The sequence below is a fragment of the Rhinatrema bivittatum genome, chromosome 9 (genome assembly GCF_901001135.1).
Source record: "Rhinatrema bivittatum chromosome 9, aRhiBiv1.1, whole genome shotgun sequence".
Classification (NCBI taxonomy): Eukaryota; Metazoa; Chordata; class Amphibia; order Gymnophiona; family Rhinatrematidae; genus Rhinatrema; species Rhinatrema bivittatum.
Window position 1 is genome coordinate 22,759,662 of NC_042623.1, and position 23,059 is coordinate 22,782,720.

Sequence of the window (23,059 nt, forward strand, 5' to 3'; positions counted from 1 at the left end):
TCTGCCATTTGGATGCCCAATTTTCCAGTCTCACAAGGTCTTCCTGCAATTTATCACAATCTGCTTGTGATTTAACTACTCTGAACAATTTTGTGTCATCTGCAAATTTGATTATCTCACTCGTCGTATTTCTTTCCAGATCATTTATAAATATATTGAACAGTAAGGGTCCCAATACAGATCCCTGAGGCACTCCACTGTCCACTCCCTTCCACTGAGAAAATTGCCCATTTAATCCTACTCTCTGTTTTCTGTCTTTTAGCCAGTTTGCAATCCATGAAAGGACATCGCCACCTATCCCATGACTTTTTACTTTTCCTAGAAGCCTCTCATGAGGAACTTTGTCAAACGCCTTCTGAAAATCCAAGTATACTATATCTACCGGTTCACCTTTATCCACATGTTTATTAACTCCTTCAAAAAGTTGAAGCAGATTTGTGAGGCAAGACTTGCCTCGGATAAAGCCATGCTGACTCTGTTCCATTAAACCATGTCTTTCTATATGTTCTGTGATTTTGATGTTTAGAACACTTTCCACTGAAGTCAGGCTAACCGGTCTGTAGTTTCCCGGATCGCCCCTGGAGCCCTTTTTAAATATTGGGGTTACATTTGCTATCCTCCAGTCTTCAGGTACAATGGATGATTTTAATGATAAGTTACAAATTTTTACTAATAGGTCTGAAATTTCATTTTTTAGTTCCTTCAGAATTCTGGGGTGTATACCATCTGGTCCAGGTGATTTATTACTCTTCAGTTTGTCAATCAGGCCTACCACATCTTCTAGGTTCACCGTGATTTGATTCAGTCCATCTGAATCATTACCCATGAAAACCTTCTCCATTACGGGTACCTCCCCAACATCCTCTTCAGTAAACACCGAAGCAAAGAAATCATTTAATCTTTCCGCGATGGCCTTATCTTCTCTAAGTGCCCCTTTAACCCCTCGATCATCTAACGGTCCAACTGACTCCCTCGCAGGCTTTCTGCTTCGGATATATTTAAAAAAGGTTTTTACTATGAGTTTTTGCCTCTATAGCCAACTTCTTTTCAAATTCTCTCTTAGCCTGTCTTATCAATGTCTTACATTTAACTTGCCAATGTTTATGCTTTATCCTATTTTCTTCTGTTGGATCCTTCTTCCAATTTTTGAATGAAGATCTTTTGGCTAAAATAGCTTCTTTCACCTCCCCTTTTAACCATGCCGGTAATCGTTTTGCCTTCTTTCCACCTTTCTTAATGTGTGGAATACATCTGGACTGTGCTTCTAGAATGGTATTTTTTTAACAATGACCACGCCTCTTTGACATTTTTTACTTTTGTAGCTGCTCCTTTCAGTTTTTTTCTAACAATTTTTCTCATTTTGTCAGTTTCCCTTTTGAAAGTTTAGCACAAGAGCCTTGGATTTGCACACTGTTCCTCTTCCAGTCATTAAATCAAATTTGATCATATTATCACGCACCCAGCCACTTCTCCTGGGTGCATGATCCTATATTTAAATGAGGGACTCACACTAAAAGGAGACGCTAGGGGCGATTATGCACCCCTAGCGCCTCCTGGGCCCAGGAGAGGTGACTCTGTCAGCGGGTTCAGGAAACTGATGCTCAATTTTACGAGCATCGGCTTTCCAAACCTGCTGACAGCCATCACGGAAGCTGTTAAAATTGAGCGTCAGTTTTTCTAACCGGACTAGCCGGCACATTTATTTTTTATATATTTAAAAGTGGCATCAAAACTGCCCTGCTGGGCACACGTTGAAATCGGTGATGTCAGCTTGTCATTCAACGTGGTGCCTACTAGGAGGTATGCCCAGTGCCCAAATGGCTTGTGCTGGACACAGAGTAGACGTGTGCCATGGTTGGAGAGCACAGGCCCATGAACCTTTCACCCAACAAGTTTGGAGAGGCTCCTGCTCAACCAGCTGCTGAATCTGCCTCCTTTTAGGACAGCAGAGTTCTTCTTTAAAAGATATCCAATTTGGGGGACATTTTCAGTAAGGGGCCTAGCTGAAAATACACTTTCATGGATTAACCCCGTTTTTTGCCCCATATAACAAGAGACTGAAGTCTTTGAAAATGGACCCATTAGCATCTTGTGAGGTCTTTCAGAAATACAATTCAAGATGTTGCTGCTAGAACACGTGGGAGGATCCATGTCAGTGCTGAAATGGACCAGGTTCTGACCGGTCCGTGCAGTGTGCCGACAGAGCCGATGTGGTCCAGCGGGATGCAGAGGCCTCAGGCGAATCACCAGGTAACTGCTGAAAGAACTTCAAACATGGCAACTTAGTATTTAATACAGGGCAAGCAACGTTGCTTGTCTGGAGTAATTGTGAAATATTACACAGTGCATGGAGCAGACAGCTTTGAGTCAAGTGATTTATATATATATGTATTAAATATATCACTTTAAATTGCACACACTTTACCAGTGCTTCGGTCCATTGTGTCCACCTCGTTCTTGAATTTTTCTGTAACATCTTTACACTTCTGCCTTCAGTCACAAAATGACCGCATTAGTCCCCATGTTATGCACTGGAATTTTGAAATGTAGAACCACTTACCCTTCCATGCAGCTCTGAATGAAATGTTGCCTCCTGTGATACTGCTCCATATCCACCTAGAAAATCACTTATTCTCCAATGAGATATTTTCTTGATCATTTTTTGGGAGATGAGGCTTGTGCAGGGGAGCAGTCATCCCTTTCCCTATTATTGTACCAATGAAACCGAATATGAATTCTCTTAGTGAAACGACCTAGTTGCTGGATCCTTGAAAAATAACTACGCGGTGTCTGCAGGTCAGTTATAACTAGGCATGGAGAGGAGCTCAAACCTTGTCTCTGCACAAGCAGAGAATGAAATGTTTCTGCATGTGACTTGGATACAGCGGGATAGGGCACAGAGCAGAGGGCAAGTAGTTCCACCTCCAGCTCCCCAGGAAAAACTCTCGCTCTTCAACTGCAGGCACGGAAGAACGGGCACTCCACGCTGAGCGCCCGCTCTCGCAAAGCTCACCCAGCCACTTCTTCTGGGTGCGCGATCCTATATTTAAATGAGGGACTCGCATTAATAAAAGGAGGCACTAGGGGTGATTATGCACCCCTAGCACCTCCTGGGCCCAGGAGAGGTGACTCTGTCAGCGGGTTCAGGAAACTGATGCTCAATTTTACGAGCATCGGCTTTCCAAACCTGCTGACAGCCATGAAGGAAGCTGATAAAATTGAGCGTCAGTTTTTCTAACCGGACTGGCCGGCACATTTTTTTTTTATATATTTAAAAAAAATTATAATAATTATTATTTTTTTTACATTTTTGGTTCCTCTGACTTAATATCGCTAGGATACCTCTTCCTCTATGTTAAGATTCATGTTGTAACCCCCTGTTCCTTGTAAACCGATATGATATGATCTGTATCATGAATGTCGGTATAAAAAAAAAAAAGTACTAAATAAATAAATATTAAGTTGGAGGATGTACAGAAAAGCAATATTTTCTGCTTTTCTGTACACTTTTTTGGGCTGCTCAAAAAGCAGCAAAGCTGAAGAAATTAGCATCAAAATCTGTTCACTCAAGAGAGAAACTTTGACCACGGTCCAACTGAAGTAAAACCATGTCCCTTCAAGGTCTTCATTTCCATGCCTTCAAGGACGAGAAATCTTGATGTTGATTGAAGCAGAAAGTAGCCGATATAGTGCTATATAGTGTGTAATGTTCCAAAGATGATAGTTTTCCAAAACAATCCTCAGTAGGAAGGTGTGGTGCAGATGATTGAGGTGCTAAGCTTTCTTACTTAAGTTTTGAGGAAACGTGGACCCATCTTGTTTTGCTTTTTTTCCTCTTCCAGAGCTCAGTAATAGTGGAGAAAACGGTGCAAGACCTGTTGAACCTGATGCATGATTTGAGTGCTTACTCTGATCAGTTCCTCAACATGGTGTGCGTGAAACTTCAGGAGTACAAAGACACCTGCAACACTGCATACAGGTATGGCCCCTCTTCCTGCCTTCACTCCTCCTCCTGCAGTCCAGCCCTTTCAATTGTCTTTGACCACCAACGGGCAAACCAGATTAAATCAGTTCCGAGATAGGTGGACTACTTTGAGCTGAAAGAACTGAATCTCTTCTCATTTCAGGCCAGGGATCATCAGTACCCTCTGTGCTTAGCCTTTTCTAGTTTTCTGGAAGTTTCAGTGACAGAAAGGGATAAATAATTATTGCAAAGGATAAATAGTTACTGGCTTCAAGGCTTTGCTGGAAAGTCTAGGACTTGGAGACGTGGCTGCTTCACATCCAGACAGCTCAGAAAGAGGACTGCAGTCATCTCCAGGTGCCGGTGATATCCCTATGCCTCGTGGTTTATGATCTCACCAGAATCCTTCGGTGATAATTATTGGCTTTGGGGTAAATTTTCAATAAAACGCCTAACTGGCGACGTACGTGGGTCCTTTTCGGCCTACACAAACCAACCTGACATTCAAACACAAAGTAGCCACATAATTTCTGTTTGAAGAGCAGGTGGTTTTGTGGCTGAAAAGTACACATACATTTTAAATTCTGTCAAAGGAAGGCATAAAGAGCACATACATTTTAAAACATTTAATGCACAAACTTTTTAACCATGCCTCCGAGCTGCCATTTTAATATGTGGCAAGGCCATACGTGCATTTACAGGGCTGAAAATCCTCCTTGGCAGATTCAGTCATTATACCGGCGTAACTCCTTTTTTTTTTTTTTTCCCCCCCCCCCACGTAGATCCAGACTAAGCCTTTATTTTTTTTTTTTTTTTGAATTCTTTATTTATTGTTTTAAAACATAAACACAACAAATAAAATGTTAGAAGCAAACAATAATAATGACAGGTTCTTAATATCATAAGATCTAACATCATCTTTTATATAAAGGTAATATTAACTAACTAGAAATCTGTCTATTTATTTTATAAGAAGGTAAATCATAGTGATAGTCTACTATCTTAAGCGGCGTAAATTCAATACTGAGAAAGAAAAGGCATTAAATATAAAGAATGTTTGCATTGAGTTAAACCCTCCTTAACCGTAAAACCTGGTACTATACAACGAGAAGGTTTCTGAGTTCCTCAGGTTCTGTGAATATATAATTCTTTCCATCAAATTTTACATAACATCGACAAGGATATCTTAATGTGAGAGATCCTCCCTTTTCCACTAACTCCTTCCTTAACAAAAGAAATTTTCTCCTTCGCAATTGAGTAGATCTTGCACAGTCTGGATAAATCCAGATCTTTTGTCCGTAGAACTGTTTTAATCGATTGCGAAAGAAGAATTTCATTATTGTATCTTTGTCAGTAATGAAAGCACATTGGACTAATAGTGTGCCTCTTGATTTTATTTCAATTTCTTCCTGAGACTTCTGAATTAAGTCTGACAGATCTAAGGAACTATCCTTATCCACTATTTTCACAGGGGATGTATCAATTTGTATTTTTTCTTCCAATTGTTGTTCTTGCCTTATATTCTCTCTCTTTATACCAACATAGTAAGCTTTTACAATTACTGGAAGGCATTTTTCAGGAATCTCTAAAATTTGCATCAGGTAATTTCTAAAAAGCTCTATTGGATTTAATTTCCTAATAATAGGAAAATTATTTATCCTGAGATTTAATGATCTAATCGAATTTTCCATTCCTTCCATCCGTCTATTTACCTCAGTTTCTACAGTTATTTGATGGCTCTGTATTTTCTCTACCTGTGATATTCTCTTATCTAGTTCCTTAATATCCTTTTCTTGTTCTACTAATTTTTCGGAATTTTGAACTGATATATTTGTATTTTTCATCACTATCTCTGTTAATTTATTGATTGATCCATCCATCTTAACTAAAAAATTCCACACATTGTCCAATGTGACATTTGCTGGTTTAGTCATTATTACATCTGATTTAATTGTAATTTCAACATTATGATGGGGTTTCTCTCTGTCGTGTTTAGTTAATTTGGGGGTGCTAGTACTCTTTGGAGAAAGATTTAATTTCTCCAAAATAGTATGTTGAATTGATTCTTGATTAACTTTATCTATCAATTTTTCCTTATCCCCTTGATGTATTATATTATCAAGGACCGAGGTGTTCAGAATTACCTCTTCCCGTTTTTCACCTGAATTTTCTGGGAGTAATACTCCCGCTAATCCAGGTGGTGGTGGTACATCAGGTGCCCCAGGGCTTAAAGATGCTTCCTCAACTGGAAGGAGTGTGTCCCGCTCTGACTCAACTCCATCAATGGTTAGCTCCTCTGGGGAATTTTGGGTCAACCATTCAGACACAGTTCTCTGACTTGGGTTTGCCATCGTCTCACCAGTCGGAGGCTTGAATTTTGCCTTCCTCTTGGTGTGAGGCATAGCTTATTTAATAGGTAGTAAAACCAGGCACTAAGTTCAAAAAGTCAGAGCTGTGTCGAGTGTAATGCAAACTATGGTAGCTATCACTTGGTGGAGGGCTTGAGAGACTCAAGGAAAGGACACTATTGCAGGAAAAGTGGTAATGTATTAATTATTTAAGAGAGGGAAACATTAAGGAGATAGGAGACAACGCCTAACCTGTAACTGCTGCTGAGCCCGGCTAAGTCCCGGCGAAGCCCGGCAAAGCCTTAGTGTCGCGCGCCCCTTTAGCGCGCGTGGCTTCAGCGGCGCGCCGGCGGCAGCTGCGCACCGGATAATAGTCAAATTTATAACAGGCAAAAGTCAACTCACTTCCGGGTATAGCCACGCCCCTCCGGCGGCGTCAGTCGCAGGCTGGAGATCTTTTAGCACCGTCGGGGCAAACGAAAACTGCTTACCCCCGGGAAACTCAGCAGCTGCGAAAAAGGTAATTTTGTCCTCCTTCTCCTCTCGCCCTCAGAGGAGTGAAAGGGAGAAAGTCTTTTATACAATCCCACTTCCGGGTCCGGGCACAGCCACGCCCCTCCGGCGGTGTCAGTCGCAGGCTGGAGATCTTTAGCACCGTCGGGGCAAACGAAAACTGCTTACCCCCGGGAAACTCAGCAGCTGCGAAAAAGATAATTTTGTCCTCCTTCTCCTCTCGCCCTCAGAGGAGTGAAAGGGAGAAAGTCTTTTATACAATCCCACTTCCGGGTCCGGGCACAGCCACGCCCCTCCGGCGGCGTCAGTCGCAGGCTGGAGATCTTTTAGCACCGTCGGGGCAAACGAAAACTGCTTACCCCCGGGAAACTCAGCAGCTGCGAAAAAGGTAATTTTGTCCTCCTTCTCCTCTCGCCCTCAGAGGAGTGAAAGGGAGAAAGTCTTTTATACAATCCCACTTCCGGGTCCGGGCACAGCCACGCCCCTCCGGCGGCGTCAGTCGCAGGCTGGAGATCTTTTAGCACCGTCGGGGCAAACGAAAACTGCTTACCCCCGGGAAACTCAGCAGCTGCGAAAAAGGTAATTTTGTCCTCCTTCTCCTCTCGCCCTCAGAGGAGTGAAAGGGAGAAAGTCTTTTATACAATCCCACTTCCGGGTCCGGGCACAGCCACGCCCCTCCGGTGGCGTCAGTCGCAGGCTGGAGATCTTTTAGCACCGTCGGGGCAAACGAAAACTGCTTACCCCCGGGAAACTCAGGGCGAGAGGAGAAGGAGGACAAAATTACCTTTTTCGCAGCTGCTGAGTTTCCCGGGGGTAAGCAGTTTTCGTTTGCCCCGACGGTGCTAAAAGATCTCCAGCCTGCGACTGTCGCCGCCGGAGGGGCGTGGCTGTGCCCGGACCCAGAAGTGGGATTGTATAAAAGACTTTCTCCCTTTCACTCCTCTGAGGGCGAGAGGAGAAGGAGGACAAAATTACCTTTTTCGCAGACTAAGCCTTTAAAAATGTACTCCATAATGTACAGTGTCACTCTGTGACTTGCAGGATGTTTTTATTATTATTATATGTATGTGTATATTATATATATTTTTTTTTGATTCAGCAATTTCTACCTGCTCCTTGGGGGTTTCCACTTCAATCAAACTAACCTCTATTGGGCAGCGGTGCCGTGAGTCTTCATTCACGACTACCAGGGGTATTTCCCCAATTTTTATAACCTTCCCCATCCCCGCCAGACTGGGGTTTCCTGTGGAACCCAGTACACAGGCAGCCTAGTGTCAGCCACTAGGTGTCACCATTGAGCAATGACTAGGACGCCCTCCCTCTCAGGAGCTGGAATGCAGCCTCCCTTGGCTAGCTCAGGGAACAAAAGCTGGTCTTGGTAATTGTACCCGGCTCTTCTGCATGGTGCCACTGGGCCAACTGCAGAGATATCATTTTCAGAGGCTGCTGGACTGTTCAGCGGTCTGGCTCATTAACCTCATACGTCAGCCCTTTTCCCGGTAAGGTTTTTCTCACCAGATCTGCTTGTCCATTTGGACCAGGTGGTAGTGGCCAGAGCAACACATGACCACAGTTAATCCAGGTGCTGAGTCTGCCAGAACTAGCAGTGGGCAGCCTTAAGAATGGTGGTTCAGCCTCGGAAATCTGAGTTGCTGCTCGGTGCGGGAGGAGGGGAGATGCAGTCACTTGTGTAACTGTTGTAGCTTGGGTCTGAATTCACCATGTCAATCTTACTTTCCTGCTGAGACCTAATTAGGACTAGTGATCACAGCATGCAGCAGAACAGGAAATGCTCTGATTCACACCAAGCTAATAGTTGACTCACTTCAGGGGGAAAAAAAATAATTTGTTGACCCAAATAGATTTGTTTCAGTCTTCCAGTGAAAAGGCAAAGCCTAAATAGAAAACGACCCCTGTAGGAAATATGTGGCCAGGTTTTCTGTGTAGCCTGTATTAGTGCAGCAGGCCACAAGATTTCATGATGGCTGATGTGGATATCTTACATTCATATGTGCCTTACAATCCTTTCTAAATTTAAAAAAAAAAAAGCACCGGAAGGTAGAATTTTGTCTCTCTCTGGCTGCACTGGAAGAATCGGTGTCTTTTCCTTTTCTCCTTGGCAGAAGAACAGGGGAATAACCCGGGAGCCAGAGAGAGTGCTGGGCGCAGGGTGGAGGCTCCCTGCAATAAAATACAAGGTATCGGGGAGGGGGCAGCACGGCAGGTGGGTGGGAGGGAAGGGAGAGGTGCAGCCTGATTTTTGCTTTTAGAAAACACCAAGACGGGGGGGGGGGGGGGGGGGGGGGGGAGCCTAAAATGGGTTTGTACTGATTTATAAAATTAACACCCATTTTCAAGAAAAAACTGAAAACCTGGCTCTTTCAGCAAGCCTACACCATGACACCCCCCATTACATAAATACCCTTTGTATTGTAATTTTGCGATAGACGTCTATGAAAGCGGACGGAATACGGAATACGTTATGTCCCTCATTTTGTACATTGTACATTATTGAAGATATTTTTTAGTTATTGTATATAATTTATAGTTTTTAATCCATTGTTTTTGCTTTCTCTACCCCTGACCCTTCCCCCACCCTTGACTCTTCCCCTGGTTTTTATTCTTCGCTGGTTATATGTAAGGGCTCCCCCCTATAGTTACCTGCATATTCTCGGTTTTATGTAAGGGCATCGCCTAAAAGTTCTTGTTTATTGTGAACCGATGCGATGTGCGAACGGACATCGGTATAGAAGAGACTTCAAATAAATAAATAAATAAATAAAAATAAAAAATAATTTGGGTGGTGAGGAAGGCGCAGCCCGAGAGGGCTTTTATAAGATATTTTGGGGAGGAGGGAAGGGATGGCCTGCTGGCCTGTTTATTTATTTGGATGTTATTCTGTAAGGACAGTGCTACTGAGCCGGACGTGCCGCTGAATATATGAACTTAGTTATACAGCCAGACAAGGCCGGTTAGGGTTTTTGGTAGCCAGATAACTTTAAGCTTGTATATTCAGCAGGATGTTTAAGCTGCTGAATATATGTGACCAGTTATCTGGCTGACTTTAGCAGATAACTTGTCCACTAAATGGCCTTTGTATGCTGCTATCATGTTGTATCCACGAGTCTCTTCCACGAGATGTTGTGACACTGCCTCCACAGCAGTCAAATTCAGGTTTCGTGCATGACAGAGGACAGCACTGCCCCTCAGCCTTCAGTCTCATCCCTCCTGTGATGTTTGCGGTGCCCTAGCTGAAGCTGGTTATGATAAAACATTGCAGCCAAATTTTAAAACGGTCACGCACGTAAAAATCGCCACTTACACACGTAGCTGGGCCCTGCACGCACCATGCGCATTTTCCAAAGGGCCCGGCCACGTGCGCACAAGTGCCAGGCCCTGAGAAAAGGGGAGGGGCAGGGTGGGACAGCAACCATTAGCTGCTGTCCCAGGGAGGCGCGCGCCAGCAGCCGGCCAGCGCGCGTAAATTACTTCTGCTCCCGAGGAGCAGTAAGTAATAAAAAAAAGAGGCAAGGTAGGTTAGGTTTAGGGGGAGGGAAGGTTAGGCAGGGGGTTAGGGAAGTTCCCTCCCAGTCCGCTCCTTAATTGGAGTTGGCTGGGAGGGATCTGGGGAAGGCCCGTTTGTGTCACCGCGCGGACTTTGCAGTAATTTACCCCCCATGTGCGCAATGGCAGGCATTTTGGCGCCGGCGTCCAAGCAGGGGTGGGAGCTGAGGAGATTACAGCATCTTCTGTTTCAGCTCTGAAGGTTTCCGATGGGCTGGCAGCTTCTTTCTTTTCCCTCCGAAGGCATTGGGCCGGTAAGAGGTCGGGATAATTTTCCTCTTGAAGTTGTTTCTTCAGTAGCGGCCCCAACGTTGCAGGAATCCTTTTGGATGCCCTCAAAGCTGGCGGTTATAACACTGGAATCGCTATGGGACCTGATGGAGAATTTCGCCAAGATTTTGTCTCTCGCTGTATTAAAAGTGGATTCTGTTGTTACCAAATTAGATCCATTCAAGGCAACTCGCAGCAGTTGAACAAGATATTGTCAAAATCCAGGGGGTCCAGTCTATGTCTGTTCGGGATAATGGAGAATTCTTCCCGCCGGCTTAATCTCAGGATTCTGAACTTTCCCAAGATTTTGGGTGAACTTCCTATGGTTACCTTAAAAAATATATTTCCTTGTAAGCTTTGGGTATTACACCTGAAGAATTTCCTTCTATTAACAAGATAACTTTTCTTCCGCCATCTTCTCAAGCATCTGCGGGGTTTCGGTTGGGAATCAGTTTCCTCCATTGACTCTTACAGAATTTGTAGAGTTATCTGGTCCAGAAATTATAGGTAGGACCACCTTACTAGTATCCTTTGTTGCCGATTCAGGATATGTCGAAAGTGATGTCTCTGTGCTTTCGGAATTTAAATTCTCCCTTTTATGGCCAAAATCTGAGGCTTTTTCCAGATATTTCTAGGATCTGAGAAAAGGTTTTTTAGCTCTCAGGAAAGATACTCTTGATTTGGGGGCTGCTTTTGTATTACATTACCCTTGCCAATGTTTTGTAAAGTTTACTTTCAGATACTTTTGCCTTTTTCGACCTGAGCAGCTACAATCCTTTCTCAGTGCTGGACGAGTTATTTCTTCTTCTCCAGTTCTGACTGATTCTTAGTGTTGTATGGGGACCGGTATTAATATGTGGGGGTCCTTACTTGCTATTGATCTTTCTTTCAGCTGTTTACTTATCACTCTTGGGTATATTTACTCCCCCTTATATAAGTTCTTGGTTTTTCTTTTATTTGGGAATAATGATAATAATGAATATGTTTCTTGTAAATATTATTGGATATAACTGCATATATAACTGGATAAGATAATTTTGTTTTCTTTGTTTGTTCTTTTTTCCTTTTGTTGTTATCCTCATGTTGTTAAAACAAACCTCTGTATTGCTTTGTTAATTTAAAACTGCATAAATAAAAAGTTTAAAAATTTTTTAGCCAGATTATGTTGGGACGTTCTGGGGCAGCGGTAAATTAACCAACGAAGCTATTCGGCTGACTCTGGTCATGCTGTAGAGTAGTGCTAAAGATAGCCGAATAAACTGAATCCACCTTTCCTAACCCTACCCCTAACTAATCAAGCTAGATATTTCACTTGCATGCAGCTCCATCACTGCTCTCTACATTAATGGTGGGGGTGGAAGGGGAATAGAACAAGGAGCTAAGAGTAACAGATAAGAATGAGAGAAAAAATGTGTGAGGCTTGCTGGGCAGACTGGATGGGCCATTCGGTCTTCTTCTGCCGTCATTTCTATGTTTCTATGTTTCTATAAGATAGCCAGCTGTATTCAGGAGCGCAGCTGCACCATTGAATATCCCTCCAAAGTTAGCCGCATAAATTTATCGGGCTAACTTTGCAAGCCACACCCTTCCATCCCAAAAACCTCTTGTTAGGGTTAGAGACTTGGGTCAGAAGAGGTAGCCATGAAAGTATTTTCTTGGGGAGGGGGAAGTGGGAACAGAAGTGATAAGGGTATAACAGACGGGATGATGAGGCTGCGAGAATGCCTTCCGATTAAAGGTTCTCGGACAAGCTCCGTAAGGTAGATGGATGTGGGTAAAAACCTGCAGACTGCTCTCTGCCTTGATGAGGAAGGAGCTCCCTTGGTGAACAGCATGAGGCGAATTCCTTTCTTCCTGGCTTCCCCGTTCCCACTATGGCTAAATATAAAATAATTGTTTAAAAAGTACCTTGGGAGACGCGAACAGCTGTTCTGCTCTCCGACTAAAACAGAATCCTGTTCCTGAGATTGTGCAGCTCGTCTTAGCTCCTGCAATGCCCGCTGCTGGGGGCTTGGCCACCTTCATAGCAGCCAGCGATCACCCTCTGCACAGCTGCCCAATGCAAGAAGCCGCAGCCAGCTGCAGAGCCAGGCAGATGATTCCTGCATTGAGCTGAGCGAGCTGCGTCTGCAGAGGGGCTCTTCCTTGTCACGTGTCATTGTCTGTCTCTCCCCCACCCGTTGCACCGGCATGAGTGGGACTCCTCGTCCTCCAGTCGGATTGACTCCTCCAGAAACACAGGCCAAGCTTGCTCCTCCAGTTTGCCTTTAAAAAGGTCCCTGGATCAAATTCTATAAGACTCGGGTTAGGAGGGAAAAGGAGCAAAATTCAGCCCGGCCTTCCGAGATCAATATGTCTGGCAACCATGCCCCAGTGTCCACCCACAGTCCCTGGCTTCGGCTTGTTTGGTTTCGCAGTGAAGCCTTGCCCTGCACTCCTGCGGCTGCTCCAGTTCTGCGGATATGAGGTCAGCGACCCATTAACATAGTCCTGGCTCACCCTCTAACCCCTTACTACGGTGCTTCCTTGCAGATAAGTCTGGTTACACAGAAGTCTCACTGATTCTCTCTGCCCCCAAACCGGAGCAATGCTGCTGCACCTCCCACGCTGCAGGACCAGCTTATCTTATATATACCGGAATCCCTTCACACAGCCAGGGCCGGTGCTAGCAATTTTACTGCCCTGTGCGAAAAATTACTGTGCTTCCCCCCTCCCCCGATTCATTCAGTGCCTGTCCCAGGCCCATCAAATAAAGCCCAGTTCCGTTCTGCAATCTATATATATATTTTTTTTATTTATAATTTTCATATTTACATAATATGAAATATTCAAGATACATTATTCAATGTTTAGCAATGTGATAAATTCCAACTATTAAACAAACAAATTCATTCTTATGATATAAACTTATACACCTTTAGTTGGAAAATAGAAAATAATTTGTTGAAACAATTTTTTTAAGATAAACAGATTAATCAAAGCACTTTTGGATTTTAGAAGAAATCTAGAAAAGAAAAAGGAAAAACCATAGATTTGTTTAACCAACCACCTAACAATTAATATACTTTCACTCCCTGTATTTCAAGATTCAACAGGTGACGAGGTAACTGGGACACGAGATTCAACAAATTGAATTAGATGTTCCACCTGTGTAAAAACAAAAGATTCTGTTCCTCTTTTAAGAACACAGCTACATGGGTATTTAAGGGTAAAAGAAAACCCTAATGACAACACTTTTTGTCTTAATTCAAGAAATTTTTTCCTTTTTTGACGTGTAATTACTGAAAGATCAGGGAATATCTTTACATTTTGTCCCAAATATGTTGTTGGAAATTTCTGAAAGTAAGTCCTCATTAGTGAACTTATATCTGTTGTAGTTACTAAAGAAACAATTAAAGTTTCTCTCTCCAAAATTTGAACCTCTGAATTTTCCAAGAAACTAGTTAAGTTAGCCGGAACAGAAACTACTAATCCAGAAGTTCTCTTTTTTATAAAGAAACATGAATTTATCGATATCATATTACTTTCAGTAAAACCCAAAACTTCAGTTAAATATCTCTTGAAGGAAACATATGGGATTTCTCCTGCTATTCTAGGGAAGTTCGTTACTCTTAAATTTAATTGTCTAGTACTATTTTCAATAGATTCTAGTCTCCTAGAGGACAAAGCCTGATCTTTAATCAATGCTACATTAACAGCCTGTATAGATCTGATATTCCCTTCCAATGAATCCATTCTAACATCAATCTCATTTACTTGTTGTTGTACTTCTACATACTGCTGTGTTAACCTTGAGGATACAGTATCTATCTTACTCTCCAATCTGTTGACAGTCTCGTTTAGTCCACTGACCAAGTCCCATATTGAGGCCAGAGTAACCATTTCAGGTTTAGATGTTTTTGGCCTAACTTCCACTAGATGATCCAAGTGAGAGGGATCCTGTTGACACTCAGCAGACACTCCTGCTGCTTTATCCAAACTCTCAGCTACCAAGTCCACTACACCAGTAGCTCCCTCTGAAGCTAACGGTTGACCAACCACTTCGGTGGATACCGCTGCTGCTACTTCACTGGGAAGGGGTTGGGTTGGTGGAAGACGCATAACAGGGCTTAGGGAAACCTCCTCCTGGGCAGTCTCCCGTTCTTCTACCAGAAGGCTACCAACGGAGTCACTGGTGCCCTTTAAATCTAATTGTTGCATAAATCTGTCTATTTCCAATTGCAACAGGGGGGGTAAGGGCTCAGTGGGAAATACCCTTAGCTTCCCTTTACGTTTAGCAGGCATTGTTAATCAGGAAACAAAATAATTGAAAATAAGGATTTACCGGTGTTGTTTGCGTCCAAAAGGCTCAGCCATCAAGATCGGGCCTTCTTCCCCTGCTCGGCCTGCTCCGGACTAAGCCGGACAAAGCCGTGCGCACCCCTTGGGTGCGCACGGCTTTGGTGACGCGCCGGCGGCGGTGGGGCGCCGCTGCCGCTCCGATTTTCAATGCGCTCCGGCTCCTCCCCTCACGTTCACGTGGGCCTCTCAGCTGTGTTCCGGGCTGAATCAGGGGACTGCAGGTACGAGTCTCTCGCCTGTATCAGCTCTGCCGCGCCGATTTTCAATGCGCTCCGGCTCCTCCCCTCACGTTCACGTGGGCCTCTCAGCTGTGTTCCGGGCTGAATCAGGGGACTGCAGGTACGAGTCTCTCGCCTGTATCAGCTCTGCCGCGCCGATTTTCAATGCGCTCCGGCTCCTCCCCTCACGTTCACGTGGGCCTCTCAGCTGTGTTCCGGGCTGAATCAGGGGACTGCAGGTACGAGTCTCTCGCCTGTATCAGCTCTGCCGCGCCGATTTTCAATGCGCTCCGGCTCCTCCCCTCTCGTTCACGTGGGCCTCTCAGCTGTGTTCCGGGCTGAATCAGGGGACTGCAGGTACGAGTCTCTCGCCTGTATCAGCTCTGCCGCGCCGATTTTCAATGCGCTCCGGCTCCTCCCCTCACGTTCACGTGGGCCTCTCAGCTGTGTTCCGGGCTGAATCAGGGGACTGCAGGTACGAGTCTCTCGCCTGTATCAGCTCTGCCGCGCCGATTTTCAATGCGCTCCGGCTCCTCCCCTCACGTTCACGTGGGCCTCTCAGCTGTGTTCCGGGCTGAATCAGGGGACTGCAGGTACGAGTCTCTCGCCTGTATCAGCTCTGCCGCGCCGATTTTCAATGCGCTCCGGCTCCTCCCCTCACGTTCACGTGGGCCTCTCAGCTGTGTTCCGGGCTGAATCAGGGGACTGCAGGTATGAGTCTCTCGCCTGTATCAGCTCTGCTGCGCCGATTTTCAATGCGCTCCGGCTCCTCCCCTCACGTTCACGTGGGCCTCTCAGCTGTGTTCCGGGCTGAATCAGGGGACTGCAGGTACGAGTCTCTCGCCTGTATCAGCTCTGCCGCGCCGATTTTCAATGCGCTCCGGCTCCTCCCCTCACGTTCACGTGGGCCTCTCAGCTGTGTTCCGGGCTGAATCAGGGGACTGCAGGTACGAGTCTCTCCAATCTATATTTTTTAAAACTGAGACGCCCCCCCTCCCCAGAACCCATGGATAGGGAAGGATATTAGGTATTTATTTATTTTATTTATTTATTTAAGGTTTTTTTATACCGGCATTCATGAAGCGCTCACATCATGTCGGTTTACATAAAAAAACAGGGGTACAATGAATACAACAAAACCATAGATGAACGTGAAGAAGAGATGCAGTTACAATTAACAAGGACTAGTGAACTGGGGTAGAGGAAATAAAGAAAGATAGAAGAAATGAATTATATACAAGGAGATGAGGTACAGCTGCTGTGTAGGATATCTTGCTGGCGAGGCGCATTAGTTGGAGTTCGGGAAAGCTTGCCTTAGTACCCTAAGCAAACCTTACAGCTTTACACCCCCACCCCACCCCCAATTAAATTATGCATTTTTGCTGAGGCAAAAATAACCCTTATAATATGCATATTATATTTACATACACTCTTGTGGTGGTGCCAGCCAGAAAACTCTGCAAAAAAGACACATGGAGCTCCTATGAAATTAGACCTTTTGTAATGTGTATTGGATGTGAGTTGGCCCTCAGAAAGCCATGAACAAACAGAATTACCATTACAATATAGTAAACTTCCCATTCCAAAACAACCCTAACAACCTTATCTATGAAAGGCAACACTGCACACATTACACCACACCATATAGAACACCAATAAGCTCTTATTAGGAAACCAGGCTGCTATAGATCCCTACACAGAAATTACGTGCCAGCAAAATACCTCACTTCGGTCACATATGCAGAACACAGAGAGACCCTCACCAAATACAGAATAAAGAGAAGAAATATTTCCTGATGGTTCTGAGTTGTCCCTCCTGGAGTTTCATTCCATGATCCCTAGTTCTACTGATTTCTCTCCAATGGATAAGGTTTCAAATTCGTGCATCATTAAAACCTTTCAGGTAATCTGAAGGGTCTGTATCCTATCTCCCCTGCACCTCCTCTCTTGCAGGGTGTACATATTCAGATCCTTCATCCTCTCCTCATAATTCTTCCAATACTGACTTCACACCGTTCAGTCGCCCTTCTCTGGACCGCCTCCATCCTGTCTCTGTCCTTTTTGAGGTACGGTTTTCAGAACTGAACACAGAACTCCAGGTGAGACCTCGCCAAGGCCTCACCACCTCCTTTTTCTTATGGGTTATTTCTCTCTCTGTGCAGCCCAGCGCTCTTCTGACTTTAGCTATCGCCTTTTCATATTGCTTTGCTGCCTTCAGATCGCCAGACACTGTTATCCCAAGGTTACTCTCTTGGTCCGTGCACATCAGTATTTTACTCCCCATCACATACGGCTCTTTTGGATTGCCGCACCCCAGATGAGTGACACTGCACTTCTTGGCACTGGGATTTTGTACCCTGGCTTTTCTTCTTCCCAGATACTCTGGTAAGAGTCCCTCCAGCAATCAAATCCTCCATATGTCTGTCACGGGCCAAGCTTAGGGCATCCTTGGTTTGAAGCTGATCATGGTCTCCCCTGCACCTCCTCCCTTTTGGCAGTTCTAAGGGAGAAAACCACTCTTCCTGCCTTTCTTTTATTTGCCTCACCTGTGCTTGTGGGGCTGGAACCTCCACCCGTTCTTCCCTCAGAGATTTTTCTCCCCGGGTGCTAGACACCATGGGAATTGTAGTTTCTTTCCCCTACATTATCCCTTCTCGGGGGGGCGGGGGGGCTGTTCTCTTTCTCTCCTGACTGACAGTCCTGTACCTTCTTTATTTGGCTTTGCCAATGTGAAGTCCGATGCCCGACCTTGCTATAGCTGTTGTCAGTGCAAGATTTTTCATACCTCGATTTCCACCCAGACGGGGGGGGACTGTTAAGGTCAGCACATACATGAACTTTTAGTTCTGGGCTGATATAAGTAGACAACAGGCTAATCCTAGTGTAATGATGTCAGCCAGTTGGGGAATGAACACTTACCAAGCTTAGCATTTCTTGTGTGCTCTACAGAAACTGAGTGTATGAGCCATCAGTGACATCTACTGTGCTGCTTAGAGCACGGAGCTGTGAACCATTTCTTTCCTGTAACCTTGAGCAAGTCACTTAACCTCCCTGCGCTTTCCCTGGAAAGGGCACTGTAGCGGCGTGCATTATCTTATACAGCACTGTGTATGCTGATGACACTAAATAAATAACAAATGTTAGTATTTTAACCACTAAGCTGACAGTATTACTGGAAAGCCATTACACGGCTACATAAAGGCAAAGGTGTATTTAAAATGAATGACCTGGAATTGACAGGACATAAAGACATTTCCAGGGGAGGGGGCTATGCACAGACTCCTGTTCTCTTCTGCTCCTCCCCAGTTTCCATTTGGTGCTTTTGAAGCACGTAAACACGTGTACACTGCCAGGCTCTGCGGAGCGATGGCTGTCTGGCCACATATTCAGTGAAAAAGGACTTGAAGCATTAGTGGGCAGCAGTGCCAGCCTATTTCAGTGACCTACTTTTCACCCTGCACCAGGGAATCGTTCTGCTAACCTTAAAATTGTCATTGTCTGCGCAGGGGTATTGTTCAGTCGGAGGAAAAACTGGTGATCAGTGCGTCCTGGTCAAAAGATGATGACATCAGCAGACTCCTGAAGTCCCTTCCAAACTGGATGAACATGACTCAGCCCAAACAGCTGAGACAGAAGAGAGAGGAAGAGGAGGACTTTGTAAGGTAAGGAGGAGATAATTGGCTTTGCGTAAGATAAGGTGTTGTGCTTTATCCAAAGTGATCCTGAGGCCAGTAGGATAGCTCTGTCATCTACAGTGTTACTTTCTGTGCCATGACACAAATTAAGAGGCTGCCTGCCAGGAGACTATCCATTTTATTCCAACACCAGACCAGAAGCTTTAAGAATCGCCATGCAAGTTTAAAAAACAAAACAAAAAACTTTTGGCCAAAGGCTCTGATCTGAGGTGGGAATGGAGTCCGGAAAGGCAGTGGAGTGCGAAACATCCCAATGGGGCAATACGAATAGCTAGGAATGCTTTATTTTTGTAGGGCAGTGGATCTCGACTGGCGGTTTCTCTGGGTTCTGGATATGACCGTTATTACGCCACAAATTGTTTGAAAATAGTTCAGGATAGAAAGCAACTAGAGGGAGAATTCTAAGGTGAAAGTAAAATATCGTTTGGCTAGCGACCTTTTAAGACTTGGACCACTGCTGAAGCGGCTTTCTGAGAACCGATGCTGCAGGGCTTGGTGCACTTCTACACTGGTTACGATTTGGAGTACTAGGAGGGTGGAGAGGGAAAGCAAGGAGGCTGGTGAGGTTTCTATTTGGTCGGGGGAGACCAACTTTGAGAGCCATTAGCATATCACTCTTATGCAACCCTGTCTTTTAAAGTAAAATTGCCTTCACTGTTCTTTTCTCCAGGATAGATGTAATGAGGATGGGTAATAACGAAAGTAGATTAGGTCAGTAAAGTGCTCTTCAACAGTAGGATATGTAATGCTATATAAGTAATCATAATTAAAAAGGGAACATCATGCTCATAATTCAGTGCTGTTTTTAATCAGCGAAGTGAAGGTCCCTGGATGAACATTTTAGACACACAAGGGTTGGGAGCCAGGGTAACATGAAGAAGCTTCTTTGCTGCAGCTGGGAGCATCCATTTTGTGTCAGCGGGGAAAAGACAAGGCCCACATGTCCTACTGTAGAGAGAGTTTTCCAGTATTACTGCTCTGGCAATGCTGGCACAAAATAGAGGTATCATTCAGCACTAACGAGAGAGTTTCTTCAAAGCTTAGACAGGGGGTGACTTGCCTTCAGTCATCATGGCTTTTGACCATGGACTTCCCTTTTTATAACATGTACAGAAATAATAATTAGATTAGCCCAAGGTTTAAACTTCTGAGCAGCAGTACCATTCAAGACTTCATTGAGATTTGATGATAGGCACTACCGTTTAAGTGCAGTGGCATGCAGAGTTCTCTGAGGACAAGAAGAATGATAGTCCTCACACATGGGTGACATCATCAGAAGGAGTCCAGCATGGAAATTTGACTTCAAAGTTTCTAGAAACTTTGACCATGTCCTACTAGGCGTGTGCAACATGCTATATTATCACATATCCGCATGGTCCCCTTCAGTCTAATCTTTTGGATGTGGATCTTTTTTTCTCTCTCCTGCAGTTAGAAAAAATTAGCTTCCCAGAAACATAAGAATTGTTTTTCATGGGGTCCAGCAGACTTCTCTTTAGGTAGATTCTCGAGCGTTTTTTCAAGTTTCCTTTTTTTGAATGGTTACGTGTTGCGTTGGTTACGGGTTTTCCTGTCATCAAGTCATTTGATTTCCTTGCATTAATTTTTCACCTGATGCCCTAGAAGGAGAAGAAAGTCAAAGTCTTCGACAAGTTCCCCTGTGTGAAGGGTTCCTGTCTATCATAGAACCCCATTTGCCTGGGGGCTAACCATTATATCTGGGGTGTCCTCTCTGCATGATTTTGACCAACTGGAGGATGACGTTCCCAGCTTGACCTCAAGGAAAAGCATGTATGGATTCGTAAATCGGCCCATGATATTAACAGAGTCATCAATATTGAGGGAACCAGAAGCTACACAGTCCGCTGGCAGTGCATCAATATTGGGAGTGCATTGATCCCCCTTGAGTACAGATAGGACCAGGAAGACAGTTTGTTGTCTGCCTCCTCCCACCCAAAGAAGAGCAAAAAGCTTCATCCTTTCGGTTCTAGCATCAAAGAGCTCTGATAACATGCATCAGGTGAAGGCCAAGAAGCAACCACATCGATCTCCATTGATGTATGTTGCTAGGAGCAGGGACAGTCTGACGGTATCCATTAATCCCCCAAAGTGTTCACCAGCGGAGGAGAACTCATCCTTCTTGCAATTCTGGGAATCACAACAGTCACCAAGGGTTCAGGTGTTGGCCACAGAGACACCTCTGATATGCCAGGAAGTCATGGTCTCTCCTCCTGCCTCCCAGTCCATGTTGGCATCAGCAATTTTTGAGGAAGAGCTGGATGGGAAAATCCAGGGGGCACTGGATCGTAAAATGCAAAGCAACAGTGCACAGACATAATGGAGAATTCACCAACGAATCACTGAAGATTGGAGTCTTTTGCATCATCCCAACATCAGGACCCTAGCTCTTTTAGCTTAGATGTTGAGTAGGTATTTTTGCAACTCCTGGATCTTCCTGAGGTTGTATTTTGCATTCTGGCTTCCAGGAAGGATTCCAGGAGGAAATCCTATGGGTTAAAGTGGAAGAGGTTTGCTTTTTGTTATGAAGGAAAGGCCCTAGATCCTTTCTCCTGCTCCGTACAAAAACCTCTTTATTATCTTTGAGAGTCAGATCTTAAGACCAACTCAGGGTTAAGCTTACTGCAGCTGGGACTTGCCACCACCATAGAAAAGGTAAATCTGTTTCTGTAGAGCTTTTAGTTATCCATTTCATGCAGGGCTTGCATCACTTGAAGCTTCCTGCTGTGTCATGGGACCTCAACATGGTATTGACCTAGTTGTTGAATGCTACCTTTGAGCCTGTAGACCACAGCTTCCCAAACCTGTCCTGGGGACCCCACAGCCAGTCGGGGTTTCAGGATATACACAATGAATATTCAGGATATATATACACAATGAATATACATGAGTTAAATTTGCATATACCGAGTCTCCATTATATGCAAATGTATCTCATGCATATTCATTGTGGATATTCTGAAAACCTGACTGGCTGTGGAATCCCCAGGACAGGTTTGGGAAGCCCTGCTGTAGACTCTTGTGAGCTAGAGTACTTGACCTGGAAGGTCATGTTTTTTATGGCAGTCACATCAGCCCGCAGAGTCAATGATTTGCAGGGCCAAGTCCCTTATCCATCTTATACCAAGTTTTTTAAAATAGAGTGATTCTGCGCAAGTATCCTAAGTTGCATGCACAGAACCACCTTCTGCCAAGTTAGATTTGATTTCTTGAAGTCTAAGCTAAATTATAGACTGAAGGGACTCCTGTGTGGACACGTGATAATATAGTATGCTGCTCATACCCAGTAGGACATGCTTAAAGTTTCTATTAACTTTACATTCAAATATTTCTGCTGGCCTCCATCTGATGATGTCACCCCACGTGTGAGGAATGGCATCCTGCTGTTCTCGGACAGCACCTGTTAGAGTTAAACAACTCTGCTTTCTGGTAAATTCTTTCAGGAGCTGGTACAAGATGATCACTCACAGTGTTGGCTCTTGAAAGTTTCCTAATACAGTAAATACACAAAAAAGTAATTTTAAACCAGTCAGCTGTGCAGGTGTGACTGGGAAGTCATACAGCAACCAAAATGCAGATAATCCAACAAAGATTCCAAGTTCACAAAGATTTTTTTATCTGAGAGCCCCTTTAACTCAAAAGAAGAAAAGGAGTAAAATTCACGCATATCCAGCATAGCTCTCTGCTTCAACGGCAAGGGAGAAGAAAAACTGATACTTCACGCATATCCAGCATAGCTCTCTGCTTCAACGGCAGGGGAGAAGAAAAACTGATACTTCACGCATATCCAGCATAGCTCTCTGCTTCAACGGCAGGGGAGAAGAAAAACTGATACTTCACGCATATCCAGCATAGCTCTCTGCTTCAACAGCAGGGGAGAAGAAAAAAGGATTCGCACTCACAAAGCGGGGAGTAGCTGGCTTGTTACGGCGGTTACTACCCCAAACCAAATAAGCCTGATACTTCACTTTCAATGCATATCCTGCTTCAACGGCAGGGGAGAAGAAAAACTGATACTTCACGCATATCCAGCATAGCTCTCTGCTTCAACGGCAGGGGAGAAGAAAAACTGATACTACAAGCATATCCAGCATAGCTCCCTGCTTCAACGGCAGGGGAGAAGAAAAACAA

General features: G+C 44.5%; 1 protein-coding gene across 1 annotated transcript in view; it reads left to right on the forward strand.

Moving 5' to 3' along the window:
• The window catches only part of EXOC4 (exocyst complex component 4), a 779,245-nt gene that overhangs the window by 627,090 nt on the left and 129,096 nt on the right, over positions 1-23,059 (forward strand). Inside the window, exons 12-13 of the mRNA XM_029615101.1 lie at positions 3,843-3,979; positions 18,725-18,880. Coding sequence (XP_029470961.1) covers positions 3,843-3,979; positions 18,725-18,880 — 293 coding nt within the window. The remainder of the gene's footprint in view (positions 1-3,842; positions 3,980-18,724; positions 18,881-23,059) is intronic.